Source organism: Ylistrum balloti, unplaced genomic scaffold (genome assembly GCF_031769215.1).
Source record: "Ylistrum balloti isolate Yb309-2 unplaced genomic scaffold, AGI_CSIRO_Ybal_v1 Utg370110, whole genome shotgun sequence".
In the NCBI taxonomy this organism is placed as follows: Eukaryota; Metazoa; Mollusca; class Bivalvia; order Pectinida; family Pectinidae; genus Ylistrum; species Ylistrum balloti.
Genome location: NW_026782132.1, coordinates 1,213,328 through 1,234,070, shown reverse-complemented (window position 1 = coordinate 1,234,070; position 20,743 = coordinate 1,213,328). Strand labels below are relative to the sequence as shown.

Here is a 20,743-nt window from a genome sequence, read left to right as displayed (position 1 = left end):
ATTGGGGAGCCAATTTAAGTGCTTTGCTCAAGGGTCGTGCACTTGATGTGTTTTGCAGACTTCCTGTGGAACGTGCTTTGGACTATGATATGTTGAAGACAGCACTCTTGAAAAGGTTTGAGCTTACCGAGGAAGGTTTTCGTAAGAAGTTTAGATCTGCTAGACCAGAAGCAGGTGAGACGTTTTCACAGTTTGCCATCAGACTAGACAGCTATTTCCAACGGTGGATTGAGATGGCTGAGACCACAAGGGACTTCGCTTCATTAAAGGACCTCATGATCAGGGATCAATTCTTACATTGTTGTGGTAAGGAATTGTCATTATTTCTCAAGGAGAGAGTACCACGTAGTCTTAATGAGATGTCGAAGTTAGCAGACCAGTTCGCTGAAGCCAGGAACACTACATCAGGTTTGATGACTGGGAAGACTGGAAGTAATAGAGGGGACAGACTTCATGCTTCTAGTCAGAACAACACAGCCAAATCTGATAAAGCTGGGAACAGCAACAAGACTTGCTACGCCTGTGGGAAACAAGGCCATATGTCTTACGACTGTAAGAATAAGAAGACGGGAAACAAGCAGATAGCAGCTGTCAGTGCTCAGGATAAGCAAAATTTATCTGCTCAGAGGCACACACGATCATCCCCAAGAGGCAAGGGATCTGGCACACGTAAGGTGAAAGTTCGTGAGAAGACGGACGGCACTGTGATGAGTCTCAGTGACTCCTGTGACAGTGAAGGAGTGGTAAGGCGTCGACCCGTTACTAGGGGTTATGTTGGCGACCAGCTAGTGACAGTTCTTAGAGACAGTGGTAGCGAAGGTATTGTCGTACGGAGAAGCCTTGTAGAGCCGAGCCAGATGACAGGGAGGACACAGGTGTGTTACTTGGTGGACAAGACTCCTATATACGCGCCGGTGGCAAAAGTCTTCGTGGATACACCTTTCTATACGGGACATTGCGAGGCATGGACACTAGAGACGCCATTGTATGACCTTATTATAGGGAATATCTCCGGAGCTAGAGAACCTAGTGATCCAGATCCAGACTGGAGGGTGGAAAGGCATGTCATGCAAGCAGTTGAAACCAGGGCACAAAGGCGAGGTAATGAGGAAACCTACAGACCTATGAAGGTACCTGCTCCACTTGACGACGAAGTAAGTGTAGAAGAGCTTAAGAGACAACAGCAAAACGATCCTTCACTAGAGAAGGTTAGGACGTTCGCAGAAAAGGGGGATGTCTTTGAGAAGAAGCCAGGAATCTTGTCGTCGTATTATGAGCGGAAAGGGATTTTGTATAGAAGGTTTAAGAGTGAGAAGTTTGCGGGAGGTAAGGAGTTCAAACAAGTTGTCGTTCCAGATAAGCTGAGGGTTAGAGTGATGAAGATGGCACACGAGTCCATTTTAGCTGGACATCTCGGTATAAGGCGGACGGCACAGAGAGTATTGACGGAGTTTTTCTGGCCAGGACTTCAGGCTGATGTAACAAGATTCTGCAGGTCATGTGACATTTGCCAGAGGACGTTTCCAAAGGGCCGGGTACCAAAAGCACCGTTGGGTTCCATGCCGCTAATTGACACACCGTTCAAGCGAGTCGCCGTGGACCTAGTGGGACCACTTGACCCTCCAACACAACGAAAGAACAGATACATCTTGACAGTCGTAGACTACGCGACGAGGTATCCGGAAGCTGTACCATTACCAGGGATAGAAGCAGAGAGGGTGGCTGAAGCCCTTGTGGATATATTCAGCAGGGTCGGGATTCCATCTGAAATGTTGACGGACCGGGGCGCCCAATTTACGTCAGCTGTGATGGAGGAAGTCAGTAGGCTATTATCCTTTCGACGCTTAACAACCACACCATATCATCCTATGTGTAATGGCCTAGTGGAAAGGTTTAACGGAACGCTCACGCAGATGCTACGACGGATGTGCGCGGAGAGGCCTAGAGACTGGGATAAATATATAAATGCACTTCTGTTCGCTTACCGCGAAGTCCCTCAGGAAAGTATGGGTTTTTCGCCATTTGAGCTTCTCTATGGCAGGACCATCAGAGGACCTATGATGATCCTCAGGGAGTTATGGACAAAGGATTTGGATGACGACGAAGAAGTTAAGACAACATATCAGTATGTCGTCGACCTCAGGGAAAGACTGAATGAGACTTGTCGGATTGCCAGTGACAGCCTGAAGATGTCGAAAGTACAACAACGGAAGTACTACAACAGGAAGGCCAAGTTGCGGGACATGAAGAAGGGTGACAAGGTCTTAGTTTTACTTCCCACAAAGGCGAATAAGCTACTGATGCAATGGCGGGGACCATTCATTGTGGAAGGCAAGAAAGGTAGTATGGACTATCAGGTGAGAATGCAAGACGGCAAAGTCAAGACTTTACATGTCAACCTTCTGAAGAGATATGTAGACAGGGACACTTCAGAGAAGGCGAGACGCAAAAGAAAGAAGGAACCAGGTGGTGATGCTCAAGAGGGAGTTGCCTGTATAGGAGCTGTTGTCGTTGAAGAAGATGGCGATACACCAACGGAGATGAGACACACTGTGGTAGAAGCGTTTCCGAGACAGGAAAGGAAAGAGACTGTGGGTGATGTCGTAATCAACAGTGATTTACCTTCAAACCAGGAGGTTGATGTGAAGCGGTTATTGGAAGATTTTGAGGATATACTTACCGATGTCCCAGGACGCACAAGTGTTGTCGAACATGACATACTTACCACTACCAAGGATCCTGTAAAAGTCCGACCATACCCGATACCATTCAGCACGAAGGAGACGATAAAGGAAGAGATCGACAAGATGCTCGAGATTGGTGTAATAGAACCATCCTCTTCCCCTTACGCTGCTCCAGTGGTGATCGTGAAAAAAAAGGACGGGACTAACCGGTTTTGTATAGATTTCCGGCAGCTCAGCCGCGTCACAGTGTTTGATTCTGAGCCTATGCCGAGCACGGAAGACATGTTTTCCAGACTGGCAGGATACCACTACTTTTCGAAGTTGGATTTGACAAAAGGTTATTGGCAGGTGCCAATGGCTGAGTCAGCTAAGGAGAAGACGGCCTTTATTACACCTGTAGGACTTTTCCAATTTCGGGTTATGCCATTTGGATTGGTAAATGCTCCGGCTTCATTTTGTAGGCTCATGAGGAAGGTTTTGAAAGGATTGCAGAACACCGACAGTTTTGTGGACGATATCCTGATATACACCCGGACATTTGAAGAGCATTTGATTGTCCTGAAGGAACTTTTTGAGAGATTGCGAAAGGCGGGTTTGACTGCGCGACCTTCGAAGTGCTTCATGGGATTCCGATCACTGGACTGTTTAGGACATGTCGTTGGTGATGAGCGTTTGCAGCCACAACCGCAGAAGATAAGAGCGATAGAAGACGCTCCCAGACCTGGAACAAAGACGCAGCTGAGATCATTCTTGGGATTAGTTGGCTTTTACCGGAAGTTTATCGCAAACTTTGCTGCTATTGCCGTCCCACTGACAGAGTTGACGAAGAAAGGACTACCCAACAAGTTAGAGTGGGGAGATCCGCAGGAGAAGGCATTCTTGACTCTAAAGAAGGCTTTGACTTCGAAACCCATTTTGAAGCTGCCAGATCTTCACAAGCAGTTCATACTAAGGACAGATGCGTCCGATTCGGGGTTAGGCGCTATTCTTCTGCAGATGGAAGAAGACCAGAAAATGCCGATTGCCTATGCAAGCAGGAAGTTGCTAGCACGCGAACGAGCTTACGCGGTAGTTGAGAAGGAATGTCTCGCCATCGTGTGGGCTGTACAGAAGTTTGAACAGTATTTGTACGGGAAGGAGTTTGTACTCGAGACATCACCAGCCCCTTGTTTATCTCCAACGTGCTAAGATCGCAAATGGACGTTTGATGAGGTGGGCATTACTTCTTCAGCCATATCGCTTCAGAATTTCTGCAATCAAAGGAAAGGACAACATTGGTGCCGACTATTGCAGTCGAGTCTTGGAAAAGCCAGGAGAATACTTTTCTATTGCCCGAAATATGTCTCGTCTGATTTGAAAAGTGTAAAACACTTTCTTGGAAAAGGGGGATTTTGTCACGATTCATATTTCGTCCGTAAGTATTTAATATGTTTTCCGGATATTTTATTGGCCGTATCCAATACCCGGGACGTTAGGCACGCGCAGGTGAGAAATCGGACAGTCACTACGATAAGACGTGTCAATCTTTACTGGCCGAAATCCAGACATTGTTTACGCAGAAACTACCCAAGAAACGGGGTAAGTATTGACTCTTTCTTGAGTTTTCTTATCTTTGAATCTATACCTGTATTTTTCCTTATTTTTCTGGGTTTTAGTATTATTACATCGTATAGAGTGTGCGTGCATTGTTTAGGCTAGTAGGGTACAGGTGCGCGCTAATCATGCGTGACATGTTTACGTTTTTTTATTTCGTAAGAACAATACTATTTCTACCTTCTCATATATGCGATTGCCATAGTTTGTTTGTACTTTTGAATGGTAAATAGCTTTCTCCTAAGTCGATAACAAGGTTAATTTTGCTATCATGTATAAGAAATACTGGTCAGTTTAACTTGTATATGTATAGAATGAAGTTGATCAGTGTTAAGTCATTACAACCAAAGTATTACGTTCTCTTTCATGTAAACTACACTAATTTTCTTTTGGCATACATACTTGACTTTTGTTACGCTTATATAACCATGTTATAATGTCATATACTTACACATATGCGGTTAATAGTACATGTATTACATACATGTCTGTTATCATAGAGAATGATAGTTGTGTTTGGTGTGTCATTTTGTGATTGTTGTTTGGAAGGTGTTTAAAACATTAGGTATTTCTATGTCTTTATGACATCTGTATTTTACAGATGTCTGGTTTCAACGATGGGCCTTTGACTCGTCCACGAACGGCCATATGATGTGGATAAGACAGTCAGCAGTGGTTTTGTGAGACCATACTGGCTCCACGGATTCATCTCGCCAGACTTCCTACCCTAAGTGCACGGAAGCAAGTAGGAGTCGGAGACTTAGGGACCCAAGAGCTGCGGCTTCAGTGGTCATCATAACTTGTCATGGAGCAGAACGACTTGTGTTGTCTTTGCCATCGCTGGTAATATGGACCGCGGGTACAACCAGGTTTCCGTGACGTCATTGTGCGGAGATACGTCATAGTGAGGTGCTTTTCATGATACATGTATACTATATGAGCTCAGTAACGGGAAGACATACTCCACGACTAGGAGGACTTAAGGACTTGACCGCACCACATTGATTCTTCGGACGGCCGTGGTTTTCATAGTGACATTGATATTTGCATTGTAAATATTCATCTGTGTGGAAGTCATCATTTAGATGTGTGTGTGTTAGTGGATGTGAAGAATGATACATTATGTATATAAATGTGTAATGTGTAGGTGTAAATAAATTATACATATTGTACGTGATTGTCTCCCTTGTTTGTATAAGTAGCGTCATCGCTCTCCCACACTACAATTTTTGGTGGCAGCGGTGGGATGTATCGTTGATGTTACTTAATACGATCAGGTTCACGATCGCACCATACAGAAATTGAAGTTTAGAGTAGGTGTTAGGTTAGTAAACCCGAATTCTTTTCCTCTACGCTGTCCTTACTTTACTCTCTACGAGAAGACATTAACCTCTTCAACGAAGCGGTACGTATAGTTGAAGGAAAAGAAGCCGTTCTTCATGGTAAAGGTAAGTGAGCATGCATATTTTCTTGCTTTGTTTTTTTTTGTAATTTCTTCTATGTGAACTTAGTGTTAGGTATTCTGTACTGTAGCTAGTAATGGCTGAAGGAATGGCAACTACGCAGGAACTGATCGCTCATGGTAAAGAGTTGAAGTTAGAGGGTGGTGCTTTACTAGAATTTGTAAGCAAACAGCAGGCGTTGCAACGGCAAGATAGAGCGGAAATGAGGGCACAACAACAGGCGGAAGCTGAGGCACAGAGAGAACACGAGAAACAGATGGAGGAACTCAAGCTGCAAAGAGAATTAGCCATTGAGAAGGAAAAGCGAGCGACTGCTGAACGAGAGGATTCTTTGCTTAAAGAGAGGCTGGAGATGGAGGAACTCAAGCTGCAAAGAGAATTAGCCATTGAGAAGGAAAAGCGAGCGACTGCTGAACGAGAGGATTCTTTGCTTAAAGAGAGGCTGGAGATGGAGCAACAGGCTGCCCTGAAGGAGCATTTAAGGAAGTTAGAGTTAGCAGAAGTTGAAGACAAGAAACCCCTTGGTTCGTATCAGGCAACGTCGACTTCTACTACGAAGGGTCCAAAGTTACCCCCATTTGAGGAGGGGAAGGATAATATGGATGCATACATCAGCAGATTTGAGCGCTATGCCGTAGCCCAGAAGTGGGAAAAGGCAAATTGGGGAGCCAATTTAAGTGCTTTGCTCAAGGGTCGTGCACTTGATGTGTTTTGCAGACTTCCTGTGGAACGTGCTTTGGACTATGATATGTTGAAGACAGCACTCTTGAAAAGGTTTGAGCTTACCGAGGAAGGTTTTCGTAAGAAGTTTAGATCTGCTAGACCAGAAGCAGGTGAGACGTTTTCACAGTTTGCCATCAGACTAGACAGCTATTTCCAACGGTGGATTGAGATGGCTGAGACCACAAGGGACTTCGCTTCATTAAAGGACCTCATGATCAGGGATCAATTCTTACATTGTTGTGGTAAGGAATTGTCATTATTTCTCAAGGAGAGAGTACCACGTAGTCTTAATGAGATGTCGAAGTTAGCAGACCAGTTCGCTGAAGCCAGGAACACTACATCAGGTTTGATGACTGGGAAGACTGGAAGTAATAGAGGGGACAGACTTCATGCTTCTAGTCAGAACAACACAGCCAAATCTGATAAAGCTGGGAACAGCAACAAGACTTGCTACGCCTGTGGGAAACAAGGCCATATGTCTTACGACTGTAAGAATAAGAAGACGGGAAACAAGCAGATAGCAGCTGTCAGTGCTCAGGATAAGCACAATTTATCTGCTCAGAGGCACACACGATCATCCCCAAGAGGCAAGGGATCTGGCACACGTAAGGTGAAAGTTCGTGAGAAGACGGACGGCACTGTGATGAGTCTCAGTGACTCCTGTGACAGTGAAGGAGTGGTAAGGCGTCGACCCGTTACTAGGGGTTATGTTGGCGACCAGCTAGTGACAGTTCTTAGAGACAGTGGTAGCGACGGTATTGTCGTACGGAGAAGCCTTGTAGAGCCGAGCCAGATGACAGGGAGGACACAGGTGTGTTACTTGGTGGACAAGACTCCTATATACGCGCCGGTGGCAAAAGTCTTCGTGGATACACCTTTCTATACGGGACATTGCGAGGCATGGACACTAGAGACGCCATTGTATGACCTTATTATAGGGAATATCTCCGGAGCTAGAGAACCTAGTGATCCAGATCCAGACTGGAGGGTGGAAAGGCATGTCATGCAAGCAGTTGAAACCAGGGCACAAAGGCGAGGTAATGAGGAAACCTACAGACCTATGAAGGTACCTGCTCCACTTGACGACGAAGTAAGTGTAGAAGAGCTTAAGAGACAACAGCAAAACGATCCTTCACTAGAGAAGGTTAGGACGTTCGCAGAAAAGGGGGATGTCTTTGAGAAGAAGCCAGGAATCTTGTCGTCGTATTATGAGCGGAAAGGGATTTTGTATAGAAGGTTTAAGAGTGAGAAGTTTGCGGGAGGTAAGGAGTTCAAACAAGTTGTCGTTCCAGATAAGCTGAGGGTTAGAGTGATGAAGATGGCACACGAGTCCATTTTAGCTGGACATCTCGGTATAAGGCGGACGGTACAGAGAGTATTGACGGAGTTTTTCTGGCCAGGACTTCAGGCTGATGTAACAAGATTCTGCAGGTCATGTGACATTTGCCAGAGGACGTTTCCAAAGGGCCGGGTACCAAAAGCACCGTTGGGTTCCATGCCGCTAATTGACACACCGTTCAAGCGAGTCGCCGTGGACCTAGTGGGACCACTTGACCCTCCAACACAACGAAAGAACAGATACATCTTGACAGTCGTAGACTACGCGACGAGGTATCCGGAAGCTGTACCATTACCAGGGATAGAAGCAGAGAGGGTGGCTGAAGCCCTTGTGGATATATTCAGCAGGGTCGGGATTCCATCTGAAATGTTGACGGACCAGGGCGCCCAATTTACGTCAGCTGTGATGGAGGAAGTCAGTAGGCTATTATCCTTTCGACGCTTAACAACCACACCATATCATCCTATGTGTAATGGCCTAGTGGAAAGGTTTAACGGAACGCTCAAGCAGATGCTACGACGGATGTGCGCGGAGAGGCCTAGAGACTGGGATAAATATATAAATGCACTTCTGTTCGCTTACCGCGAAGTCCCTCAGGAAAGTATGGGTTTTTCGCCATTTGAGCTTCTCTATGGCAGGACCATCAGAGGACCTATGATGATCCTCAGGGAGTTATGGACAAAGGATTTGGATGACGACGAAGAAGTTAAGACAACATATCAGTATGTCGTCGACCTCAGGGAAAGACTGAATGAGACTTGTCGGATTGCCAGTGACAGCCTGAAGATGTCGAAAGTACAACAACGGAAGTACTACAACAGGAAGGCCAAGTTACGGGACTTGAAGAAGGGTGACAAGGTCTTAGTTTTACTTCCCACAAAGGCGAATAAGCTACTGATGCAATGGCGGGGACCATTCATTGTGGAAGGCAAGAAAGGTAGTATGGACTATCAGGTGAGAATGCAAGACGGCAAAGTCAAGACTTTACATGTCAACCTTCTGAAGAGATATGTAGACAGGGACACTTCAGAGAAGGCGAGACGCAAAAGAAAGAAGGAACCAGGTGGTGATGCTCAAGAGGGAGTTGCCTGTATAGGAGCTGTTGTCGTTGAAGAAGATGGCGATACACCAACGGAGATGAGACACACTGTGGTAGAAGCGTTTCCGAGACAGGAAAGGAAAGAGACTGTGGGTGATGTCGTAATCAACAGTGATTTACCTTCAAACCAGGAGGTTGATGTGAAGCGGTTATTGGAAGATTTTGAGGATATACTTACCGATGTCCCAGGACGCACAAGTGTTGTCGAACATGACATACTTACCACTACCAAGGATCCTGTAAAAGTCCGACCATACCCGATACCATTCAGCACGAAGGAGACGATAAAGGAAGAGATCGACAAGATGCTCGAGATTGGTGTAATAGAACCATCCTCCTCCCCTTACGCTGCTCCAGTGGTGATCGTGAAAAAAAAGGACGGGACTAACCGGTTTTGTATAGATTTCCGGCAGCTCAACCGCGTCACAGTGTTTGATTCTGAGCCTATGCCGAGCACGGAAGACATGTTTTCCAGACTGGCAGGATACCACTACTTTTCGAAGTTGGATTTGACAAAAGGTTATTGGCAGGTGCCAATGGCTGAGTCAGCTAAGGAGAAGACGGCCTTTATTACACCTGTAGGACTTTTCCAATTTCGGGTTATGCCATTTGGATTGGTAAATGCTCCGGCTTCATTTTGTAGGCTCATGAGGAAGGTTTTGAAAGGATTACAGAACACCGACAGTTTTGTGGACGATATCCTGATATACACCCGGACATTTGAAGAGCATTTGATTGTCCTGAAGGAACTTTTTGAGAGATTGCGAAAGGCGGGTTTGACTGCGCGACCTTCGAAGTGCTTCATGGGATTCCGATCACTGGACTGTTTAGGACATGTCGTTGGTGATGAGCGTTTGCAGCCACAACCGCAGAAGATAAGAGCGATAGAAGACGCTCCCAGACCTGGAACAAAGACGCAGCTGAGATCATTCTTGGGATTAGTTGGCTTTTACCGGAAGTTTATCGCAAACTTTGCTGCTATTGCCGTCCCACTGACAGAGTTGACGAAGAAAGGACTACCCAACAAGTTAGAGTGGGGAGATCCGCAGGAGAAGGCATTCTTGACTCTAAAGAAGGCTTTGACTTCGAAACCCATTTTGAAGCTGCCAGATCTGCACAAGCAGTTCATACTAAGGACAGATGCGTCCGATTCGGGGTTAGGCGCTATTCTTTTGCAGATGGAAGAAGACCAGAAAATGCCGATTGCCTATGCAAGCAGGAAGTTGCTAGCACGCGAACGAGCTTACGCGGTAGTTGAGAAGGAATGTCTCGCCATCGTGTGGGCTGTACAGAAGTTTGAACAGTATTTGTACGGGAAGGAGTTTGTACTCGAGACTGATCACCAGCCCCTTGTTTATCTCCAACGTGCTAAGATCGCAAATGGACGTTTGATGAGGTGGGCATTACTTCTTCAGCCATATCGCTTCAGAATTTCTGCAATCAAAGGAAAGGACAACATTGGTGCCGACTATTGCAGTCGAGTCTAGGAAAAGCCAGGAGAATACTTTTCTATTTGCCCGAAATATGTCTCGTCTGATTTGAAAAGTGTAAAACACTTTCTTGGAAAAGGGGGATTTTGTCACGATTCATATTTCGTCCGTAAGTATTTAATATGTTTTCCGGATATTTTATTGGCCGTATCCAATACCCGGGACGTTAGGCACGCGCAGGTGAGAAATCGGACAGTCACTACGATAAGACGTGTCAATCTTTACTGGCCGAAATCCAGACATTGTTTACGCAGAAACTACCCAAGAAACGGGGTAAGTATTGACTCTTTCTTGAGTTTTCTTATCTTTGAATCTATACCTGTATTTTTCCTTATTTTTCTGGGTTTTAGTATTATTACATCGTATAGAGTGTGCGTGCATTGTTTAGGCTAGTAGGGTACAGGTGCGCGCTAATCATGCGTGACATGTTTACGTTTTTTTATTTCGTAAGAACAATACTATTTCTACCTTCTCATATATGCGATTGCCATAGTTTGTTTGTACTTTTGAATGGTAAATAGCTTTCTCCTAAGTCGATAACAAGGTTAATTTTGCTATCATGTATAAGAAATACTGGTCAGTTTAACTTGTATATGTATAGAATGAAGTTGATCAGTGTTAAGTCATTACAACCAAAGTATTACGTTCTCTTTCATGTAAACTACACTAATTTTCTTTTGGCATACATACTTGACTTTTGTTACGCTTATATAACCATGTTATAATGTCATATACTTACACATATGCGGTTAATAGTACATGTATTACATACATGTCTGTTATCATAGAGAATGATAGTTGTGTTTGGTGTGTCATTTTGTGATTGTTGTTTGGAAGGTGTTTAAAACATTAGGTATTTCTATGTCTTTATGACATCTGTATTTTACAGATGTCTGGTTTCAACGATGGGCCTTTGACTCGTCCACGAACGGCCATATGATGTGGATAAGACAGTCAGCAGTGGTTTTGTGAGACCATACTGGCTCCACGGATTTATCTCGCCAGACTTCCTACCCTAAGTGCACGGAAGCAAGTAGGAGTCGGAGATTTAGGGACCCAAGAGCTGCGGCTTCAGTGGTCATCATAACTTGTCATGGAGCAGAACGACTTGTGTTGTCTTTGCCATCGCTGGTAATATGGACCGCGGGTACAACCAGGTTTCCGTGACGTCATTGTGCGGAGATACGTCATAGTGAGGTGCTTTTCATGATACATGTATACTATATGAGCTCAGTAACGGGAAGACATACTCCACGACTAGGAGGACTTAAGGACTTGACCGCACCACATTGATTCTTCGGACGGCCGTGGTTTTCATAGTGACATTGATATTTGCATTGTAAATATTCATCTGTGTGGAAGTCATCATTTAGATGTGTGTGTGTTAGTGGATGTGAAGAATGATACATTATGTATATAAATGTGTAATGTGTAGGTGTAAATAAATTATACATATTGTACGTGATTGTCTCCCTTGTTTGTATAAGTAGCGTCATCGCTCTCCTACACTACAAAAGCCACCTGAAGGGTATAACAAATAACAGTCAGGGAATCTATCAACATAGGCACCTGTAGGGTATAACAAATAACAGTCAGGGAATCTATAAACCCGGCCACCTGTAGGGTATGAAAAACAACAGGGAATCTATCAACATAGCCACCTGTAGGGTATAACAAATAACGGTCAGGGAATCTATAAACAGCCACCTGTAGGGTATAACAAATAACAGTCAGGGAATCTATAAACATAGCCCCCTGAAGGGTATAGCAGTAAGGGAATCTATGAACTTAGCCCCCTGTAGGGTATAACAAATAACAGTCAGGGAATCTATAAACATAGCCACCTGTAGGGTATAACAATAAGGGAATCTATAAACATAGCCACCTGTACGGTATAGCAAGTAACAGTCATGAAATCTATAAACATAGTCACCTGTATGATATAACAAATAACAGTCAGGGAATCTATAAACATAGCCACATGTAGGATATAACAAATAACAGTCAGGACACCTATAAACATAGTCACCCGTAGGGTATAACAAATAACAGTCAGGGAATCTATAAACATGGCCACCTGTAGTGTATCACAAATAACAGTCAGAGAATCTATAAACATGGCCACTTGTAGGGTATAACAAATAACAGTTAGAGAATCTATAAACATAGCCACCTGTAGGGTATAACAAATAACGGTCAGAACATCTATCAACATAGCCACCTGTAGGGTATAACAGTCATGGAATCTATCAACATAGCCACCTGTACGGTATAACAGTCATGGAATCTATAAACATAGTCACCTGTAGGGTATAACAAATAACAGTCTGGGAATCGATTAACATGGCCACTTTTAGGGTATAACAAATAACAGTCAGGGAATCTATCAACGTAGCCACCTGTAGGATATAACAGTAAGGAAATCTATCAACATAGTCACCCGTAGGGTATAACAAATAACAGTCAGTACACCTGTCAACATAGCCACCTTCATGATATAACAAATAACGGTCAAGGAATCAATCAACATAGTCACCTGTAGGGTATAACAAATAACAGTCAGGGAATCTATTAACATAGTCACCTGTAAGGTATAACAAATAACAGTCAGGGAATCTATCAACATAGTCACCTGCATGATATAACAAATAACAGTCAAAACATCTATAAACATAGCCACCGGTAGGGTGTAACAACTAACAGTCAGCGAATCTATTGACATAGCCACCTGTATGATATAACAAATAACAGTTATGGAATCTATAAACGTGGTCACCTGTAGGGTATAACAAATGACAGTGAGGGAATCTATAAGCATAGCCATCTGTAGGGTATAACAAATAACAGTCAGAACATCTATAAACATAGCCACCTGTAGTGTATAAAAAATAACAGTCAGAGAATCTATTAACATAGCCACATGTAGAATATGACAACTAACAGTTAGGGAATCTATAAGCATGGCCACCTGTAGGATATAACAGTTAGGGAATCTATAAACATAGCCACCTATAGGGAATAACAAATAACAGTCAGGGAATCCAGAACCATAGCCACCAGTAGGGTATACTAAATAACAGTCAGGGAATCTATAAACATAGCCACCTGTAGGGTATACTAAATAACAGTCAGGGAATCTATCAACATAGCCATCTGTAGGGTATACTAAATAACAGTCAGGGAATCTATCAACATAGCCATCTGAAGGGTATAACAAATAACAGTAAGGGAATTTATAAACATAGCCACCTGTAGGGTATAACAGTCAGGGAATCTATCAACATAGTCACCTGTAGGGTATAACAAATAATAGTCAAGGAATCTATAAACATAGCCACCTGTAGGGTATACTAAATAACAGTCAGGGAATCTATCAACATAGCCACCTGTAGGGTATACTAAATAACAGTCAGGGAATCTATCAACATAGCCATCTGAAGGGTATAACAAATAACAGTCATGGAATCTATAAACATAGCCACCTGTAGGGTATAACAAATAACAGTCAGGGAATCTATCAACATAGCCACGTGTGGGATATAACAAATAACAGTAAGAGAATCTATAAACATAGCCACCTGTAGGGTATAACAAATAACATTCAGGGAATCTATAAACATAGGCACCTGTAGGGTATAACATATAACAGTCAGAACATCTATCAACATAGCCATCTGTAGAGTATAACAATAAGGGAATCTATAAACATAGCCACATGTAGGATATAACAAATAACAGTCAGGACACCTATAAACATAGCCACCTTTGTGATATAACAAATAACAATCAGGGAATCTGTAAACGTGGTCAGCTGTAGGGTATAAAAAAAGTCATGGAATCTATAAACATATCCACCTGTAGGGTATAACAGTCATGGAATCTATTAACATAGTCACCTGTAGGGTATAACAAATAACAGTCAGGGAATCTATCAACATAGCCACCTGTAGGGTATAACAAATAACAGTCAGGGAATCTATCAACATAGCCACCTGTAGGGTATAACAAATAACAGTAAGTACACCTATCAACATAGCCACCTGTAGATTACAACAAATAACAGTCAGGGAATCAATCAACATAGTCACCTGTAGGGTATAACAAATAACAGTCAGGACACCTATCAACATAGCCACCTGTAGGGTATAACAAATAACAGTCAGGGAATCTATAAACATAGCCACTTGTAGGGTATAACAAATAACAGTCAGGGAATCTATCAACATAGCCACCTGTAGGGTATAACAAATAACAGTTAGGGAATCTATAAACATAGCCACCTGTAGGGTATAACAAATAACAGTCAGGGAATCTATCAACATAGCCACCTGTAGGGTATAACAAATAACAGTCAGGGAATCTATCAACATAGCCACCTGTAGGGTATAACAAATAACAGTCAGGGAATCTATCAACATAGCCACCTGTAGGGTATAACAAATAACAGTCAGGGAATCTATAAACATAGCCACCTGTAGGGTATAACAAATAACAGTCTATAAAATAGCCACCTATAAACATAGCCACCTGTAGGGTATAACAAAGAACAGTCGGGGAATCTATAAACATAGCCACCTGTAGGGTATAACAAATTACAGTCAGGGAATCTATAAACATAGCCACCTGTAGGGATAACAAAAAACAGTCAAAGGAATCTATAAACATTGCCATCTGTAGGGTATAGCAAATAAGAGTCAAGGAATCTATCAACATAGCCACCTGTAGGGTATAACAAAGACCAGTCAGTGAATCTATAAACATAGCCACCTGTAGGGTATAACAATAAGGGAATCTATAAACATTGCCACCTGTATGGTATAACAAATAACAGTCAGGGAATCTATTAACATAGTCACCTGTAGGGTATAACAAATAACAGTCAGGACATCTATCAACATAGCCACCCGTAGGGTATAACAAATAACAGTCAGGGAATCTATCAACATAGTCACCTGCATGATATAACAAATAACAGTGTAGGATATAACAGTCAGGGAATGTAAATAACAGTCAGGGAATATATAAACATAGCTACATGTAGGGTATAACAAATAACAGTCAAGGAATCTATAAACATAGCCACCTGTAGGGTATAACAAATAACAGTCAGGGAATCTATCAACGTAGTCACCTGTAGGGTATAGCAAATAACAGTCAAGGAATCTGTTAACATAGCCACCTGTAGGGTATAACAAATAACAGTCAGGGAATCTATAAACATAGCCACCTGTAGGGTATAACAGATAACAATCAGGGAATCTATCAACATGGCCACCTGTAGGGTATAAAAAATAACAGTCAGGGAATCTATCAACATAGCCACCTGTAGGGTATAACAAATAACAGTCAGGGAATCTATAAACATAGCCACCTGTAGGGATAACAAATAACTATAAACATAGCCACCTCAGGGAATCTATAAACATAGCCACCTGTAGGGTATACCAAATAACAGTCAGGGAATCTATCAACATAGCCACCTGTAGAGTATAACAATTAACAGTCAAGGAATCTATAAACATAGCCACCTGTAGGGTATAACAAATAACAGTCAGTGAATCTATAAACATAGTCACGTGTAGGGTATAACAAATAACAGTCAGGGAATCTATAAACATAGCCAGGTGTGGGATATAACAAATAACAGTAAGAGAATATATAAACATAGCCACATGTAGGGTATAGCAAATAACACTAAAGCCACCTGTAGGGTATAACAAATAACAGTCAGTGAATCTATAAACATAGCCACCTGTAGGGTATAACATATAACAGTCAGAACATCTATAAACATAGCCACCTGTAGGGTATAACAAATAACAGTCAGGGAATCTATCAACATAGCCACTGTAGGGTATACCAAATAACAGTCGGGGAATCTATAAACATAGCCACCTGTAGGGTATAACAATAACAGGAAGAGAATGTATCAACATAGCCACCTGTAGAGTATAACAGTTAGGGAATCTATAAACATAGCAACCTGTAGGGTATAACAAATAACAGTCAGGGAATCTATAAACATAGCCACCAGTAGGGTATAACAAATAACATTCAGGGAATCTATCAACATAGCCATCTGAAGGGATTAACAAATAACAGTCAGGGAATCTATCAACATAGCCATTTGTAGGGTATAACAGTTAGGGAATCTATCAACATAGCCACCTATAGGATATAACAAATAACAGTCAGGAAATCTATCAACATGGCCACATGTAGGGTATAAAAAATAACAGTCATGGAATCTACAAACATAGCCACCTGTAGGATATAACAGAAAACAGTAATGGAATCTATAAACATAGCCACCTGTAGGGTATAACATATAACAGTCAGGGAATCTATAAACATAGCCACCTGTAGGGTATAACAAATAACAGTCAGGGAATCTATAAACATAGCCACCTGTAGGGTATAACAAATAACAGTCAGGGAATCTATAAACATAGCCACCTGTAGGGTATAACAAATAACAGTCAGGGAATCTATCAACATAGCCACCTGTAGGGTATAACAAATAACAGTGGGAATCTATAAACATAGGTAGGGTATAACAAATAACAGTCAGGGAATCTATAAACATAGCCACCTGTAGGGTATAACAAATAGCACTCAGGAAATCTATAAACATAGCCACCTATAGGTTATAACAAATAACAATCAGGGGGTATAACAAATAGCAGTCAGGGAATCTATAAACATAGCCACCGGTAGGGTATAGCAAATAACAGTCAAGGAATCTGTGAACATAGCCACCTGTAGGGTATAACAAATAACAGTCAGGACATCTATAAACATAGTCACCTGTAGGGTATAACAAATAACAGTCAGGGAATCTATAAACATAGCCACCTATAGGGTATAACAGTCATGGAATGTACAAACATAGCCACCTGTAGGATATAACAAAAACCAGCCAGGACATCTATAAACATAGTCACCTGTAGTATAACAAATAACACTCAGGGAATCTATAAACATAGCCACCTGTATGATATAACAAAATAACAGCCTGGACATCTATAAACATAGTCACCTGTAGGGTATAACAAATAACACTCAGGGAATCTATAAACATAGCCACCTATAGGTTATAACAAATAACAGTCAGGGAATCTATAAACATAGCCACCTGTAGGTTATAACAAATAACAGTCAGGGAATCTATAAACATAGCCACCTGTAGGGTATAACAAATAACAGTCAGGGAATCTATAAACATAGCCACCTGTAGGGTATAACAAATAACAGTCAGGGAATCGATAAACATAGCCACCTGTAGGGTATAACAAATAACAGTCAGAGAATCTATAAACATAGTCACCTGTAGGGTATAACGGTCAGGGAATCTATAAACACGGCACCTGTTGGGTATAAGAAATAACAGTCAGGGAATCTATAAACATAGTCACATGTAGGGTATAACAAATAACAGTCAGGGAATCTATAAACATAGCCACCTGTAGGGTATAACAAAGAACAGTCGGGGAATCTATAAACATAGCCACCTGTAGGGTATAACAAATTACAGTCAGGGAATCTATAAACATGGCCACCTGTAGGGTATAACAAAGAACAGTCGGGGAATCTATAAACATGGCCACCTGTAGGGGATAACAAAGAACAGTCGGGGAATCTATAAACATGGCCACCTGTAAAGTGGTAATCTGTAACCTGTCACTAATTATGTATTCTTCGCAACATGTTAAGAGGCGTTCTATGGAGAAAAGAAATTAGTGTGTTTAAAATAAGGTGGGTTTCGATACTCTTGTTCCCAAAAGGGAAATTACATCAATTTCTTTGAAGAAATTATTCTTTGTAGAAAAACCAAGATTTTCTCCCTGCTTTGTCTGATGGACCCTTCGATACGAAGTGTTTTTGAATAAATGGTTGTGCTGATCCTCATTTGAATGAAAAAGGTGGTACCAAGTAGAGAAAATAGATACAAAACTTCTGATTTATTTACCATTAGTTTGAATAAAGTAATTTCAGCCCAAGTAAACCAGATGGGAAATACAAACCCTATGGGTCTCTTGTTATTCTGTATTTGTACGTGATGAATTCCCGGCTGGGCTATAACATGACGGAGGGAGAACAATGTAATCACGGTGCCTTAACAAGGCAAGTTCGTGTCTCTTCGACAAATTGTCTTAGATTATATTGTCAACCAATATGTTAAGTAGGAACGCCGGAGATGATTTTTCGATGATTTTAAAGATAAGCAATCTTGTGACAATACATTGTAAGTGAAATCACTGATATTTGGAAATGATTGATAATAAAACACTATCGTTCAGATTTTAAAATGCCTATCAGGTATTCTCCTGTAGTTGCTCTTAACTTTTATACAATAACTTGATAACATCATTTATTTTCATCTATTTTCACCTTTCAGGCATCTTGCTGCAAAACGAAACTCAACAATTTTGGAGAAAAAGTAAGTTCAAAGCTTGTCATGACTTTTTCTATCATAATATTAGAAGAGGGTTACATCTAAAAGGGTAATAGCGGTCATTATGACCGGGTGAAGATACATGTTATATGTGCTGGTGTTTACCAAGATATGTAAGATCTTAATTATCTGTTTGTATATGACAATCAGAAGTTACCAAGATATGTAAGATCTTGTTTATCTGTATGTAGATGACAATCAGAAGTTACAATGCATGTAAGATCTTGCTTATCTGTATGTAGGTGACACCAACAGTTGCACTAATGCTGTCCACCACAAGCGAGTCATTTGCAAACAACCTGGTAAGATGATATTCAATAACAGATTGTGAAACATACATATCACTTCACTTATAATACTGATACAGAGGTGTTATTTACCCTCGCTATTCTAGGTTAAAGTCCGGAAGGACTATATTTTGATGAAATACATTTCTAATAAAAAGTGAGAACAAAACAAGTGACATTGATTTTCTCGAATTTGTTTTAGTCACCAGCATGTTTCGACTGAGTGATATGACATCCGGCCATCTAGGATTCACTTTAAACAATGTCTGGAATACCTTATGCATCAACCTTACCTTGTCAAAAGAGACAAAACTTGGAATTTGTCGCAATCACCGTTCGAAGTTATATAGTGATTTCAGGTACACTTCCTTTATCATCACTTTATCAAATAAATCATGTATCACACACGGATATCAGTTGCCATGAATACAGGCAACACGACGTCAGTAACAGTCCCTGTTGTTTTTGTTTCGTTTAAATTATAAATATTTATATATCCTACTGAGAATATAAAAGAGTGATGATAGAATTATTTTGTAAGAATGTGAGGCATTTTTAATAATTATCACCATTATCTTTTTTTTGTTTATCGGTTTCTTTCTCTATAAATATACTTTATTCTGATTGCACTTCTTTCCATTTAGACAAGGTCTTTCGTATGCTGACTATGAAACTCATGAGAACGATGATAACTGTGTCAAAACTCCGCTGAATTGTTCAGGTAATTCATTCAACAAAATACTAGTGACATTTACACGTTAGCAAATATCTTACACAGATGCAGAGAGCGATTTACGATAATATGTGTGAAAACTTAAGTGGTTGAAAGAATCAAACAAAAACCGTAAAACAACATTTGTTATAAGACAGTTCTGTCGCTAAAACTTTTAGTACATAACGGAATGTGAACTTCCGAAGTGATGACTGATTAGAAGAGCGTCTTAAAGTTTTATATTGATAATTTGAAACGCAAGTTACCAACCTTAATTGAAAAATAGCCAATCAGGATCAAAGCCGATTTCCTTTCCTGTTAATTGGCCCCGGTTAATTAGCGTTAGAGATTTTTTTTTCAAATGTGAATTAAACAAAATTTGAACACTTTTAATATTTTAATTTCACAGCTGTAGATAAGTCGAGACAGATCTGATCAATATATATAGTTTGAGTTTAACTTTATTTTGAACACACATCTATATATTAAGTGGCATTCTCGTCCCTCATAATGTATTGCTATGTCACACTACGCATGTAATTACTCTACATTCTAAGTATAAGAAGTTAGAACAACGAAAAACTATTTGTGAATCTTGATGCGTTTTTTAACCGCAAGTAAGAGATATGAAGGTTATTTATTTAATGTTGCATCATACGAATATTTTAAATAACTGGTATCAGCGACAAAACCAACAAAAAAAAACATGTTTCTGATATTCACATTTTGACAGTTATTCATTCCATCATTGTTTTACTTACGCTACGTTAAAAAATAAAATAATTTCCATTCATTGGACGGTATAAATGTACTAACCGAACAACCCGACAAGTGATAGCAAACAAGCCGATTCCATTTTGGTTGCAAATGTTGTAAGCCTTTCGTTTACCAAAGTGTG

The 20,743-nt window shown here is 41.1% G+C and overlaps 1 protein-coding gene across 1 annotated transcript; it reads left to right on the top strand.

Annotated features, from left to right (window-relative positions):
* The first annotated feature begins 5,816 nt into the window (after positions 1-5,816).
* Positions 5,817-10,388, top strand: LOC132550192 (uncharacterized). Its single transcript, XM_060214224.1, has one exon. It carries the CDS (start codon positions 5,817-5,819, stop codon positions 10,386-10,388), a length of 4,572 nt encoding a protein of 1,523 aa, XP_060070207.1.
* Positions 10,389-20,743: the final 10,355 nt, after the last annotated feature.